At 35.6% G+C, this 14,670-nt stretch overlaps 1 protein-coding gene across 1 annotated transcript in view; it reads right to left on the minus strand.

Moving 5' to 3' along the window:
- Window positions 1-14,670, minus strand: part of pdlim5a (PDZ and LIM domain 5a) — a 61,867-nt gene that overhangs the window by 4,410 nt on the left and 42,787 nt on the right. The window contains exons 9-11 of the mRNA XM_048188691.1: window positions 6,230-6,324; window positions 2,966-3,140; window positions 112-292 (exon numbers count right to left, since the gene is read on the minus strand). Of these exons, the coding sequence (XP_048044648.1) occupies window positions 112-292; window positions 2,966-3,140; window positions 6,230-6,324 (451 nt within the window). The remainder of the gene's footprint in view (window positions 1-111; window positions 293-2,965; window positions 3,141-6,229; window positions 6,325-14,670) is intronic.

Here is a 14,670-nt window from a genome sequence, read left to right on the forward strand (position 1 = left end):
ATGTCTCTCTGTGTGTGAATATATTTGTATAACCGAGCCAAAAGCTCAAGCATTCGACAGGCAGTTAGAGATTGAGTATATTTCATGTTTATGAATCACACAATCACGGACCCCCAGGATTTTGTATTGGCAGCGCGCGCAGGTCGGAGCAAAGAACTCTTCGTAGCAGTGTTGGCAGTAGACGGAGCCCTGTTCCTCCACAAAACCCAGCTCACTCAGAGACACACTGCAGTGAGCGCATGTGAACTCCTCCGGGTGCCATGATTTCCCCATCGCCATCAGGAACGGCCCCCTGAAAGACACATACACTGTACATGCATATCAAAGATAAAACACACACACACATCAAATAGCAATACAGATTTGTGGTATTGTACATTGGGTGAATGTTATATTGTGACTTAGTCAAATTTTTGGTCCAATTTGCAGCTTATTCTGGCAAAGGAAAGCCCACCTGGACAGTAAGAGACTAACAAGCCACCATAAACAGTTTTTTTTTTTTTTTTTTTGCTGTATTTCTTCTTTTTTATTTCTTATACAATATTTAACCCTCCTATTAACCCTCCTCTCTTCATATAAAGTTACATATATAAGTATGTTCAACTTTATCTGCATACATTATATATATGGACACACTTTAGAATAGGGTCTAATTCTCACTATTAACTAACTATTAACTACGAATTTTGCCTCAATAAACATCTAATTACTGCTTAAACAGTTAGTAATGTTGTTGTTAAGGGATGTAAGGATGTAGAATATGGTCATGCAGAATAAGGTATTGATATGTGTTTTATAAGTACTAATAAACAGCCAATATGCTAATAATATGCATGCTAATAAGCAAATCGTTAATAGTGAGAATTGGGCACTAAACTAATTTGTATATATACTATAGCAAATCTCAATACTTGCTTGTATAATCAGAAAATTTAAACTATATTATTCCCCAGCTAATTTGCTAAATGTGACTCAAAGACATGAAGATGTTAAGATTTTATAAATATTAACATCATGATTTTCTGCAAATCTGCTTTAACAATGTGTATTATGAAAAGCACTATATAAATACACTTGGCTTGACTTGACCAAAGGAAATATCACAATAAAGTCTGTTTTCCATTGATCAGATAGACAGGTAGTGCCTCAAACAAACAGACCACAATTGCCACAATTTAGGCATAGATTACACACTTCACCTTTAATCACTAATGGCTTCAGCAAATATCTGAATCTCAGATGTAATTTAGTGTGCAGGTGAAACAGAGAACAGTGTGTGTGTGTGACAGTCTGGTGTAATGCTTACTCTCATCTGGAATAAATATTCAAGGTTTAATTTGCTAAATGAAGGCTCTGTGAGAAGAGGCTGATCCTAATTACTCTCTCACACACACAGACACACAGGTAACTAAGTCTACACTTTCCCATCTCCTTTGCCGCCGTGAGTGTGTGGTATCTGGTGTGTGTTACACAGGTGTGTGTTTCTTGTTGGATAAGGTGGCCGCGGTTCGCTCTGTGAAAGTAAGAGGTGAGTTTAGAGTGACTATTGTTATTAAATATCGCTCTTAAGCTAATCATCTCATTTTCAAAGTGAAAGAGCGAGACAGCAGGAGGGAAGATGGAGAAACAGAAGCTCAAAACCTAGTGAGTCAGTTTGATTAGAGAGTCAGTCAGTCACAAAAACTATTAATCTATGAAGGAAATCGATGGGATTTAAACTTCATGCTCCATTGATTTTAGTATAGAGTTACTTACAGTAGCACAAATAGCAGAAGAAATAGTCAATTTATGTTTATATGAATGTTTTTTTAATCATAAGTTTGTGAACATATTAATGCCTTTTATATATTTTATTTATAGTATATATACAGATTTTGGAAGAAATAGACCATTTATGTTTATATAAATAATTTTTTAATCAATAGTTTGTTACTGAATTAATTATAGTAATACATTTTATTAATAATGATTATAGATATTGTAAGAATTAATTTGTTTATATGATTTTTTATAAAATACTTTAAAAAACCTTTGTTAATTAATAATATTAATATATTCTATTGACAATAATTAGACAGATATTGTAAGAAATAGTCCATTTAAGTTTATATGAATTATTTATAAATACTTTGTAATAATTTATTTTATTAATAAATTATATTAATAATAATTATACAAATATTAGAATAAATATTCAATTTAAGTTTATATATTTTAATAAATACTTTGTTACTAAATTCATTTTATTAATTTATTGATTTTTATTTGATATTGATATTGATATTGATATTTATTAATATTATATTAGTAATAAATATTACATTAATAAAATAATAAAGGAATTATACGATTGCCTACTCCATGAAGGATATACAGTATGAGATGCTGCTTTAGAAGAGTCTTTTGGATAGACATGCACCCATGATGCCTTATAATGCTGCCTACATAGGCAACTCACTATGTATTAGAACAGAATCATAAAGAGCAGCAGATTTGAGGGTTAGTAAAAAGGGTAAGTGAGAGGTCATATGGAGGCTTGTGAGGAAAGTTAATCAGTATGAACATGTGTTGTGACATTGTCATTGTGAAACTCTATTAATGTAATTGTGATTCTATGAATATGACATCCTGTAATACTGTGCTAGAGGTGCAGAGAAAACAAAATGTCAATGTCAGTATGTTCAACTAAAACTGGAATAACAATTCTGGACTGATAGTGGCAGCTGTTGTTAAATATGTTTTCAGATATCACTTTTTTTTTTTTGCATTATACAGTTTTTTATATTGTATATTCATTCCAAAACTAGTGAGTTTCCTACCTAGACAGCACTGCAGGGAATCACAGGCATAATCCCAACACAAAGACTGTTTCAAATGATAGACAGAAATGTGTAACCTTATAAAATACCTCATTTTGGGCAAATTCTGACTCAGCATCTTACTATACTAATACTTGTTTGCATACCTGATAACCATGTCGCAGTGAGCACACATAGGAGTGCGTGTTCCAGCAGGGATGTGTTCTGCCATCTGGACCAATGAGGCTTCGTCTTTTGGGTGTGGGCGGGGCATGGGTCGGTCCAAGGCGGGGCCCAAAGGTGTACTGTTGCTCACCACACCAAAAGTGGGAGTAATGAGACCTGCCAAACACAAAGGTGCATCTAAGGCCTGCAGTTTGAATATAAAACAGAAAAGTAACAGATACAAACAGAGATACTAATTAGTCTTCTAGAGGAAGAATGGCAGTTAAAGTCACCATGAAATCAAAACTGACAACTTATATTTTTTTATGGAATATTGCAGTAATTATCATCAATGACTTATTCGTGCACATCATTATTTTTAAAATTCCTTTTCCCCTCATAATCTTGAATCAAAATAATTTCCCTTCCCTCTTGCAGCTTCATCTGTTCTCTGATGATGTGTTTACTGGTGTGAGGGTGGAGCAACCTGTCACTCACATGAGATCAACCAATAGCAAACCACAACCATCCAATCAATTCCCCATGGACAAAGTCCAGCCCTACATTTAAACAAAAATGCTGTTTCACTTTGATATACTGTATATGGCACAAAAGAGAAGAAAAGACTATCAAAACTCCAGTGGTTACAATCACCAGCTGGAGTCCCCAGGAAATCCACCAGAGGGCACTTCTCCCCAGAACACTGTCATTCCATCATGAACTACATATCCTAGAATCCTTTGCCCAGACTCATTATAACTATTTAGTTTCAGCTGTTTCTCATTTACATTTGTTAACTCTGCTATATAAACCTGATTAACTTAATCACTCTTTGCGAAGTCTTGTATGTGTCACACTGCAATTCTGAGTGTTATTTCTGGTTTTCCGTCTAATGGTTTTTTATCTTCTGCTAGTGATGGGAGAAATTAAGCTTTTAAAAGCTTTGAATCAATTGAACCAATTGCTTAGCAAAATGATTCACTGTTTCGAAGCATTCGAAACACCACACGCTGGTGACCCCTGCTGGTCAAAACCGTGTAAATGCAACAAAAACTCATGCCAAACATGCATTAAAACATCTTTTACAAATCCATTGCAAATGTTTTATTGAAAGTATAATCTATAAAATGGAATTAACTAATCATCTAATACCATTAAATATTAAAGGTGCCATTGAACGTTTTTTTACAAGATGTAATATAAGTCTAAGGTGTCCCCTGAATGTGTCTGTGAAGTTTCAGCTCAAAATACCCCATAGATTTTTTTCTATTAATTTTTTTAACTGCCTATTTTGGGGCATCATTAAATATGAGCCGATTTATGCTGTGCGGCCCCTTTAAATCTTGTGCTCTCCGCCCACGGAGCTCGCGCTTGCCTTAAACAGTGCCTAAACAAAGTTTACACAGCTAATATAACCCTCAAATGGATCTTTACAAAGTGTTCGTCATGCATGTGGCATGCATGCGTCGGATTATGTGAGTATTGTATACTGTTATATTGTTTACATTTGATTCTGAATGAATTTGAGGCTGTGCTCCGTGGCTAACGGCTAATGCTACACTGTTGGAGAGATTTATAAAGAATGAAGTTGTGTTTGTGCATTATACAGACTGCAAGTGTTTAAAAATGAAAATAGCGACGGCTCTTGTCTCCGTGAATACAGTAAGAAACGATGGTAACTTTAACCACATTTAACAGTACATTAGCAACATGCTAACGAAACATTTAGAAAGACAATTTACAAATATCACTAAAAATATCATGTAATCATGGATCATGTCAGTTATTATTGCTCCATCTGCCATTTTTTGCTATTGTTCTTGCTTGCTTACCTAGTCTGTTGATTCAGCTGTGCACATCCAGATGCTAATACTGCCTGCCCTTGTCTAATGCCTTTCATAATGTTGGGAACATGGGCTGGCATGTGCAAATATTGGGGGCGTACATATTAATGATCCCGACTGTTACGTAACAGTCGGTGTTATGTTGAGATTCACCTGTTCTTCGGAGGTCTTTTAAACAAATGAGATTTATATAAGAAGGAGGAAACAATGGAGTTTGAGACTCACTGTATGTCATTTCCATGTACTGAACTCTTGTTATTCAACTATGCCAAGATAAATTAAATTTTTCATTCGAGGGCACCTTTAAGTGTCTGTATAATATGTATTCTTTTATCAATTTTCAGGGCTTTATTCTATGGATGGGTCAGCTAAACAAAGACTAGTAACACTCTGGAGTCTGAGGTATCGCCGGCGATACCACCTCAGTTTTTTTCTTACCAGTGTGAAAGAGACTCAAAATACTCAGTCAATGTTGCACATACAATTAAGATTTATACACCATTTTGTTTACTCAATAATGACTATTATTCCTTTAAATTATACAAATACCTCATTAAGATGCCTACAATTGTGTAAAACTCTTCAGAGATCAGGTAATAGACACTTTTAAACACTTAATACTCAGGTAATAAACAGACACCGCTGGGGGGCGATCTCAATGAATTGGCATGCTTCATGGGTTCACAGAGATCACCCCCAGCAGTGAACCATTGAAATTTCGAATGTAATGAAGCCTCGTTTACTGAAATCACGTGACTTTGGCAGTTTAAAACATGCTCCGAACCACTAATTCGAAACAAAAGCTTCGTAAAGGTTTCGAAGCTTCATGAAGCAGTGTTTCGAAAGCGCCCATCACTATCTTCTGCTTGTCTCCCTGGATTTCCCTGTTTGCCTGTCATTGTTTGCCCAGTGGTTTTGAGCCTTGCCTGTTCTGGATTGCCCCAATAAAAGCTGCATTCGGATCCTCAACCCATGTCTCAGAGCACTACATGACACCAGTGTGTTACTTGCAGTTTCTTTGTAATTATTTGTGAAATTTACTAGCAACTTCAGAGTAAATCCTACGGCACATTTTTTTCAGTGTAGTGTGTCCATTTATAGAATATATTAGTGATGTGCGGATTATCCGCGGGTCGGGTGGACCAAGAAATAAAAAAATAACATTCTGCGGGTGGGTCACGGGTGGATGAGATAAATCATTAATGATAGATAAATCAGAGATCATAGGTTCGGGTGAGTGGCAGATGGATGATATATTTTTAACGGCAGATTCAGGTGACATTAGAGCAGATCCGCGCATCTCTATTGTATGTACTGTGCAGCATTATATACACAGTGCTTATTAGAAGAACGCTGTGGTCAGTATCTGGACAGGAGAGAGGTCGAAGCTTCAGTCATGTGCTGATATTCAGGGTGTCTTACCTGTTGTGTTTCTGACAGGTGTTCCTGGGGCTTTGGTCATGGTCTTAACAGGACAGGTGACATGAGCGTTGGGCTGAGAATCATCTAGCTCCTCACTGAGAGACCAGAAACACACACACACAGAGAGAGAGAGAGAGAAAGAGACATATTTATAAGGTCAAGACAAGAAGAGTGATAGAGAAAGTCAAATTGCATACTACCTACTATTTCTTATAGAAAGTAGTATGCAGTATATAAACTGGGGTTTTGTGTCAAAATCAAACAAAAAATGATTAGTGCAATTTTAATTTAACGCTGTATACATGTGTATGTGTCTTTAATTTAAACTACTATTCAAAAGTTTGGGATCATTCAAAAGAAGTCTCTTCTGCTGCATTTATTTAATCAAAAACACAGTAAATACAGTAATATTGTGAAATTTTATTACAATTTAAAATAACAGTTTTCTATTATAATATATTTTAAGATGTACTTTTTTCCTGTGATCAAAGATACATTTTCAGCATCCTTACTCCAGTCTTCAGTGTCACATGATCCTTCATAAATCACTTTAATATGCTAATTTGCTGCTCAAGAAACATTTCTGATTAATATCAATGTTGAAAACAGTTGTGCTGCTTCATATTTAAAAAAAACATTTCTTTTCAGTATTCTTTGATGAATAGAACGTTTAAACAGCATTTATTTGAAATAGAAATATTTTGTAACATTACAAATGTCTTTACTGCCACTACTGATCAATTTAATGCATACTTGCTCAAAAAAATATTTTTTAAAAATTGTACTGACCTCAAACTGTGTGTAGATAAAAACTACTGAATTTCAGTATTTTTTTCTTAAATACAGCAATAAAATCAATTTCTTGAGAATAATAAGAATTACAAAAAAGTAAAATGTCTAATTAATTGTGAAATAAATTCATATGTTTTAGGACCTTAATCCTAACATTGGCTATATTTGGCTATAAACTCAGCATCCTACATTTGCAAGAATGTGCAGCATACTGTTCAACCAGAGCACACTTGCTGGGGAAATAATGTATCCCACAATGCAATTGTCACGGTTGGCTGTATGAAGCTCAAAGTCTTTAATCCAAAAATTAAAGTTCAAAAATCCATTCTTTTAATGCATTCTTGACTCAATATTTGATCATACTGTGAATATACATTATATATATTTTTATATGAAATATAAATTATTTGATAAATGTATATACATACATCTCTTAAATTTAGGCTTAATCTTACATTTTTCATCTTACATTATTGAGTGTGTTTAAAATGCTTATTGCATACTGCAAAACACTTTTGAAGTAAGCAGTAAGCAGTATGCCACTGTAAACACAGCCAAAGCCACACGCAGCTCACACTCACACCAGATACAGCTCATTTCTACTGTACCTACAGTACAGACAGACATTCCATCATGACGCTCATTAAATACTCAGCAGGTCTGGCTGTGCCGTCCAAAATTTTAAATTTAGTGAGGCAGGAAGTGAATGTTGATGGACAGGGAGACAGAAGTTTGGCTCTTGGGTGGCCAACACAAACACACACATTCATACCCACACGTACTGTACCACCCTGATTCTCTGCCACACAACTGTGCTCTGTCAATCTCTCCTGCCTAATTACAAGCCCCCGGAGACAGAATGTTATGGCAACGGCAGCCATAGAAACCGAAAGGACCACCATTCAATTGCTGGATACTGATAAAATATTCGATACACAGACACATCCACGTAGCTTCCCAAAAATGACCACACGCACAAATGTCAAAAAAGACCTTTCTACAGTTTTAAGTAATAAAACAACAGATTTGGGGTTGAAAAATTATGTCAGTTTTGTGTGACTTTGTGTTTGTTTGTGGTTAGAGGATTCTCTACACCTGTGTGAACTTGAGAACTTCATACATCCACTAAATATGCATGAAAAAATACACTGAGACCAAAAAATGTTAGTTTTTTAAAAGATCCTGCAGCATTTGGGACAAGCTGTGGAAGCATGTTTCCGCCACTAAATTAAAAAAATGAAAAAGGTAATTGCGACTTTTTATCTCACAATTCGGATTTTTTTCTCAGAATTGTGAGTTTATATCTCACAATTCTGACTTTATAATATGCAATTGCAAGTTATAAAGACAGAATTGTGTTGTGAGATATAAAGTATGTCAGATAAAAAAACGTCAGTCTTTTTTCCCTCACAATTGCACATTATAACACGCAATTGCATGTTTATATCTCACAGTTCTGACTTTATAATACGCAAATCTGAGTAAAAAGGTCAGAATTGTGAGATATAAACTCACAATTGCAAGAAAAAATTAAGAATTAGGAGATAAAAAGTTGCAGTTACCTTTTTTATTTCATGGCAGAAACAGGCAGATACAGACACTTTAATGGATAATGGATTTTGTTATATTACGCAGTGATGTTCAGACTTTTTTTAGTGTTAAATTATTTTTGGGTCACTACAATACCTAAAAACATAGACAGCATTATACACTAAGTAGGTGATTTCATGCTTGATTGTTCAAAAAAAAAATTTTTTTCCACATTTTACAGTATTACAGCACCTCTCTCCCCAGTCTGGCTCGGACACACCGTTTAGTTCCTGATTTGATGAAACTCCTCCTTCAGAAATACGATGTGTGCTGTGATTGGTTAGCTGGCCCAGTGTGTTGTGTTGTGATGGGTACCGGGAAATGTCACACCCCTCAAAATAACAGCGAGCTCTACTTAAATGTAAATATTAAGTGAACCAATTAATAAAGCTACTGGCAAATGCCTTCTATAAAATGCTATTTCAATCAAAATGGACAATTCTTAGTTTTATGGAATATTGCAAGATTTATCCATACACATAATTTTTTTTTAAATGAATTTAAATTCTTAATCTTTAATCAAAATAACTTCCCCTCCCTCTTGCAGCGTCATCTCTTCTCTGATGATGTGTTTACTGGTGAACGGGCGGGGCAACCTGTCAAACTCACATGTGATTGACACTCCACCAATAGCAAACCACAACCATCCAATCAATCCCTGATGTACAAAATCAAGTCCTGCCCTACATTTGTTCTTGTTCAAGAAGCAGTTACACTCCGATATACGTCACAATAGCTGCTTTGAAACTAAATGTACTGTGAAAAGCGCTATACAAATAAATGTGAATTGAACTGAACAATAGAGAAGAAAGAGAACTTTTTCTTTGTAAATTTTCAATTTAAAACATCTTGATTGATAAAAAAAGTATTTGAGGAAGAAGGAAAAGATAACTAATAGTGAGAGCAGGGTACAGCAGCACACGTCAATGAATCTACTTTATTCAATGTAGAAAACAAACTGAGGTGCACACAAACACACAGGCACGACAGAAAACACATCTTCACATGTCCTGTCTCCCCAGCTATAAGACCGATCGTTACTGCTCTCAGCCAATCAGATTCATTACATAGCATATAATCCAATCAGACTGGAGCAGCACAGCAGGCTAATCGAATGAGAGAGGAGCAATCACAAAACACACAGGAAGTTCTCCATCACACACATTCATGAGCAGAGGACGGGGTGAAATCTGTCATACTGTAAACCTGCTCATTTATAATATATACCGTTCAAAAGACTGGGGGTGGTAAGATTTTTTATGTTTTTGAAAGAATTCTCTTATGCTCACCAAGGCTGCATTTATTAAAGGTGCCCAAGAATGCTTTTTCAGAAGATGTAATATAAGTCTAAGGTGTCCCCTGAATGTGTCTGTGAAGTTTCAGCTCAAAATACCCCATAGATTTTTTTTAATTAATTTTTTTAACTGCCTATTTTGGGGCATCATTAACTATGCACTGATTTTTTCAGCGCGCTGCCCCTTTAATTCGCGTGCTCCCTGCCACACGAGCTCTCGATTATATTACAGCACATTTACAAAGTTCACACAGCTAATATAACCCTCAAATGGATCTTTACAAGATGTTCGTCATGCATGCTGTATGCATGCTTCGAATTATGTGAGTAAAGTATTTATTTTGATGTTTATATTTGATTCTCTATGAGTTTGAGGCTATGCTCCGTTGCTAACGGCTAATGCTACACTGTTGGAGAGATTTATAAAGAATGAAGTTGTGTTTATGCATTATACAGACTGCAAGTGTTTAAAAAATGAAAATAGCAATGGCTCTTGTCTCCGTGAATTCAGTAAGAAATGATGGTAACTTTAACCTCATTTAACAGTAGATTAGCAACATGCTAATGAAACATTTAGATAGACAATTTACAAATATCACTAAAAATATCATGCTATCATGGATCATGTCAGTTATTATCGCTCCATCTGCCATTTTCGCTGTTGTTCTTGCTTACCTAGTCATTTGATTCACATGTGCAGATCCAGATGTTACTGGCTGCCCTTGTCTAATGCCTTTCATAATGTTGGGAACATGGGCTGGCATATGCAAATATTGGGGGCGTACACCCCGACTGTTACGTAACAGTCGGTGTTATGTTGAGATCTGCGTGTTTTCCAGAAGTCTTTTAAACAAATGAGATTTACATAAGAAAGAGAAAGCAATGGAGTTTGAAACTCAATGTATGTCTTTTCCATGTACTGAACTTGTTATTCAACTATGCCAAGGTAAATTCAAATTTTGAATCTAGGGCACCTTTAAATAAAAAATATAGTACATACTAACAGTAATATTGTGAAATATTATTACAGATTTACAATGCATTATAAACAAGTTACAATGTACACTCTAAAAAGTAATTCAGAGGAACTGTTACCACAACTTAAATAAATGCATGGTTGCAAGTTAACAATTCTTTTTTATTGTTTTAATTAAACCTTTTGAGTTGCAAACATTATTTTGTAGAGTTCTGTTGAGAACGTTGGATGAGACGTTAAACCGAGGTCCTGACTTTATGTGGTCATTAAAAATCCCATGGCACTTCTCATAAAGAGTTAGGGTGTAACCCCGGTGTCCTGGCTAAATTCCCTCCATTGGCCCTTACCAATCATGGCCTCCTAATAATCCCCATCCACTAAACTGCCTATATCACTCTCTCTCCTCTCCACCTACAGCTGGTGTGCGATGAGCGTACTGGTGTTGTTGTACTGCAGCTGCCGTTGCATCATCCAAGTGGATGCTGCACACTGGTGGTGGTTGAGGAGAGACCCCAGATACGATTGTAAAGTGCTTTGGGTGTACAGTAGTATATATGAAAGCGCTATATAAATGCCTCATTCATTCATTCATCCATAATGTTGATCATTACATCAACTTAACATCAGAGGCTTGAGCCCCTGCCCCTTTGATCGCAAAAGTTAAAGTGCCCTTTGTGGTCGCATCGTGGTGCCCCCACGTTCCCATTTCTCCTCACCCGAAATACAATTTCTACCGACGGAGACCCACAACCACAACCTCCCCCCGGAACGCGATTTAGCCCCTGCCCTCCCGGAGGTCTGTGCACGCCACTGTTATGATAGCATGTGCGATGACAGCTGTTGATTTGAATTGAAATAGGTAAGATTAATTGGTTCCAGGGATACAACTCTGGTAGTTGGAGCGACTTCATTTTTTTAAGTAATCAACAAAAAAATGTGTTTATGCTACAAATTATTAAGTTCCTCTAACTCAATGTAGTGTGTTGGTGGACAGTGTTGGGCAGTAACGGTTACTTTTGACAGTAACTAATACTGTAATGCATTACTTTTTAAATAAATTAACTCCGTTACCGTTACCATATGGTGCGTTGTACGTTACTTTTTAAAATTAATTAATTTTGGCTGAAGTGTAGCCTACAGCCTAACCTGTTTACAGCAGCGACGCATTGTAGGATTGGTGGATGCCAACCACTGTAAACATGAACACTGTGGGCGTGTTTCCGTTTATTCAAGTATGTGCGGCAGTCATGGCGAGTCAAGGCGAGAGCAAGACGAGTTTCTCAAAGTGGAAATATCCTCATTATTTCACTTTAGTTGAGCATAAAGACTAAAACCTTTTAGTAAAATGTAAGCTGTGTCTTTCTGGTTCGAAGGTCCTATCTACTGCGATAAACGTGATATGCTGGATCGAAAATATGTGAAATAAGTTTTTCTAGTCAACTAGTAGTTGTTCATTTAAGCCATTAGTTGACTAATCACATATATATTAATTTAATTTCTTAAATACTGGAGAGAATAAACTAATAATGAGCGTTTATGTAATATAGGCTATGCACTCAAGTGCACGCATAACGCTTGCCATAAAGAACCGGCAAAAGTAATGATTATGAATATGACAAAAAACAGCAAGGAGACATTTTAATTGTTTATTAATAAAGTAATGTTTTCTGAATCAGTGTCGGCTGGGAAGATGAAGTTGACATTGCTGACTCTCATCATCTCCACAGATACTGGACGCGCCTAGAGAGAAAATGCACATTTCATTTGGATTACGTAATCAGAGTAGACTCTTTTCGTTTTTAATTATTTCGTTTTAAAGTAGATATTTCAAGCTTTCTATAGATATATTTCTCATGTCTGCGAGGCAAGCAGCCGCTGAGTTTTGGTTCATTTAGCCTATAAGTCGCACTCCAGTTCACGCGTCAGTGATCGCGCCCTCGCATCCATGATTATATTGCCTGCTATATTTGCTTCTTATTTATTAAATCCAGGCAATTGGTTGATGAAACATTTATTAAAATTAAGATACAATTTTTACAAAACGAAATTCACTTTAAAGAGAGGCTTTCTATAAAACAAAACTTAATGAAGTGGTCAAAATCATGTCTGACCCACTCCATGACTCCCGATATATTGCGCATCTTATGATGCATCTTTCTCATGGTGTTCACTTTTCATAATCAAATAAATGAATTTAAAACATAACATAGGACTATTTAAACATATATATGAAACTACATTTTCTTTAATGACAGTACAGAGAAATTTCATAAGCAAGAGCGGATCATGAGCCACGAGTCGGATCAAGAATAATTTATTCTTAGACTTATATTTAATATTGGGGGCATTCAAGTTATTTGACATATTTACATTTTTTTTAAAGTAATGCAATAGTTACTTTCCCTGGCAATTAGTTACTTTTATAATGATGTGAGAAGTAACTAGTAACTATAACTAATTACTTTTTTAAAGTAACATGCCCAACACTGTTGGTGGAACGTAAGTTCATTCAAAGTTGTCATAACTCAAAAAAATTGATGCAAACCGTTGCGTTAATTTTTTTTTTTGTAGAGCCAACACATTATTTTTTAGAATGTGGTTTAAAAAGGATAGTTCCTGTCCTTGATTCTGATTGGCTGAGCCAAGTTCGAAGCCATTGTAAATTACTCTACAAACATCCACCTGTGACCTCATTACATCAGCATTACTGCACCACTGCGTCTGTGTCAATATGCACTGATTTTCTTACATTTCCAGAAGAGAAACCTTGGACCATTGGACATGGCCAGGTTCAAAATTTTGACATGTTACGTTTTTACAGAAGGGACTTTTTTATCTCCATAAATCAGAAAATGCTGTCAACAGCCCAAAAAAAAAAAAAAAAAAAAAATTCTGAGATGTCTGCCTCAGTGCAGGAGAAAAACTCATTTTGAGAAAACAGCCTTAAAGATATGTTTGAAATTGACATTTTCTACAGACATTTTGGATGTTTTCTTTACACTAGTCTGAAATAATAGGCAAGTTACGGAAGCAAACTTTCTCAAAATTGACCAGTGCATGAAAAAAACAAAACAAAAAAACACTGGTTTTGCCTGCAGTGTCTTGCCTTAATGAACAAACAAGGAGTACATGAACCTGTGTTCCCAGTCATCCCTGTCTGTCGATGGCCTGGGTGTGAGGGGTAATGTAACATACATTGTGTCATCATCTCACCAGTGAAGATCATATATTATGTGCTGAGAAGAACCAGTTCTGCCATCTAGTGGTGAGATGAGAACTGCAGCAACTAAATCTTTCGTGGAGCGAAAAATGACCCTATATATGATTATAACATATTCCTGGTGTTACTGTGCACATTTAATCTTTGTATATTTCTTAAACTAAAGTCGCATGAATGGAGGTAATACAATAACCAATAATATCATATAATCTCTCATCAAATATGCTGCTTCACAACATTACAGAAGTTAAATGTGTGAATGCTGTTTGTCTAGAACTGTGAATAAATGAAAAATATTATGAATTATAAATTATCCTAACTTTTATGACCCATTTGGACACTCAGAAGTCATTATATCACCCATTACTGGATCTTTGTACTGTATTCATTTAAAAGACCCACTTGTGACCTGAAAGATTGAAACAGTTTGTGGATTTGTCCATTACTGCCATTATTATGTAACGGCTCAGTTTAATATCATTAACAATATCAATATCATCTGCTGTGCTAAATAAAACAATGACCTTTACTCATGGATCTTACAGTGAACTGACTGGGACTGAATGTCA

The sequence above is a fragment of the Megalobrama amblycephala genome, linkage group LG4, assembly GCF_018812025.1.
Source record: "Megalobrama amblycephala isolate DHTTF-2021 linkage group LG4, ASM1881202v1, whole genome shotgun sequence".
In the NCBI taxonomy this organism is placed as follows: Eukaryota; Metazoa; Chordata; class Actinopteri; order Cypriniformes; family Xenocyprididae; genus Megalobrama; species Megalobrama amblycephala.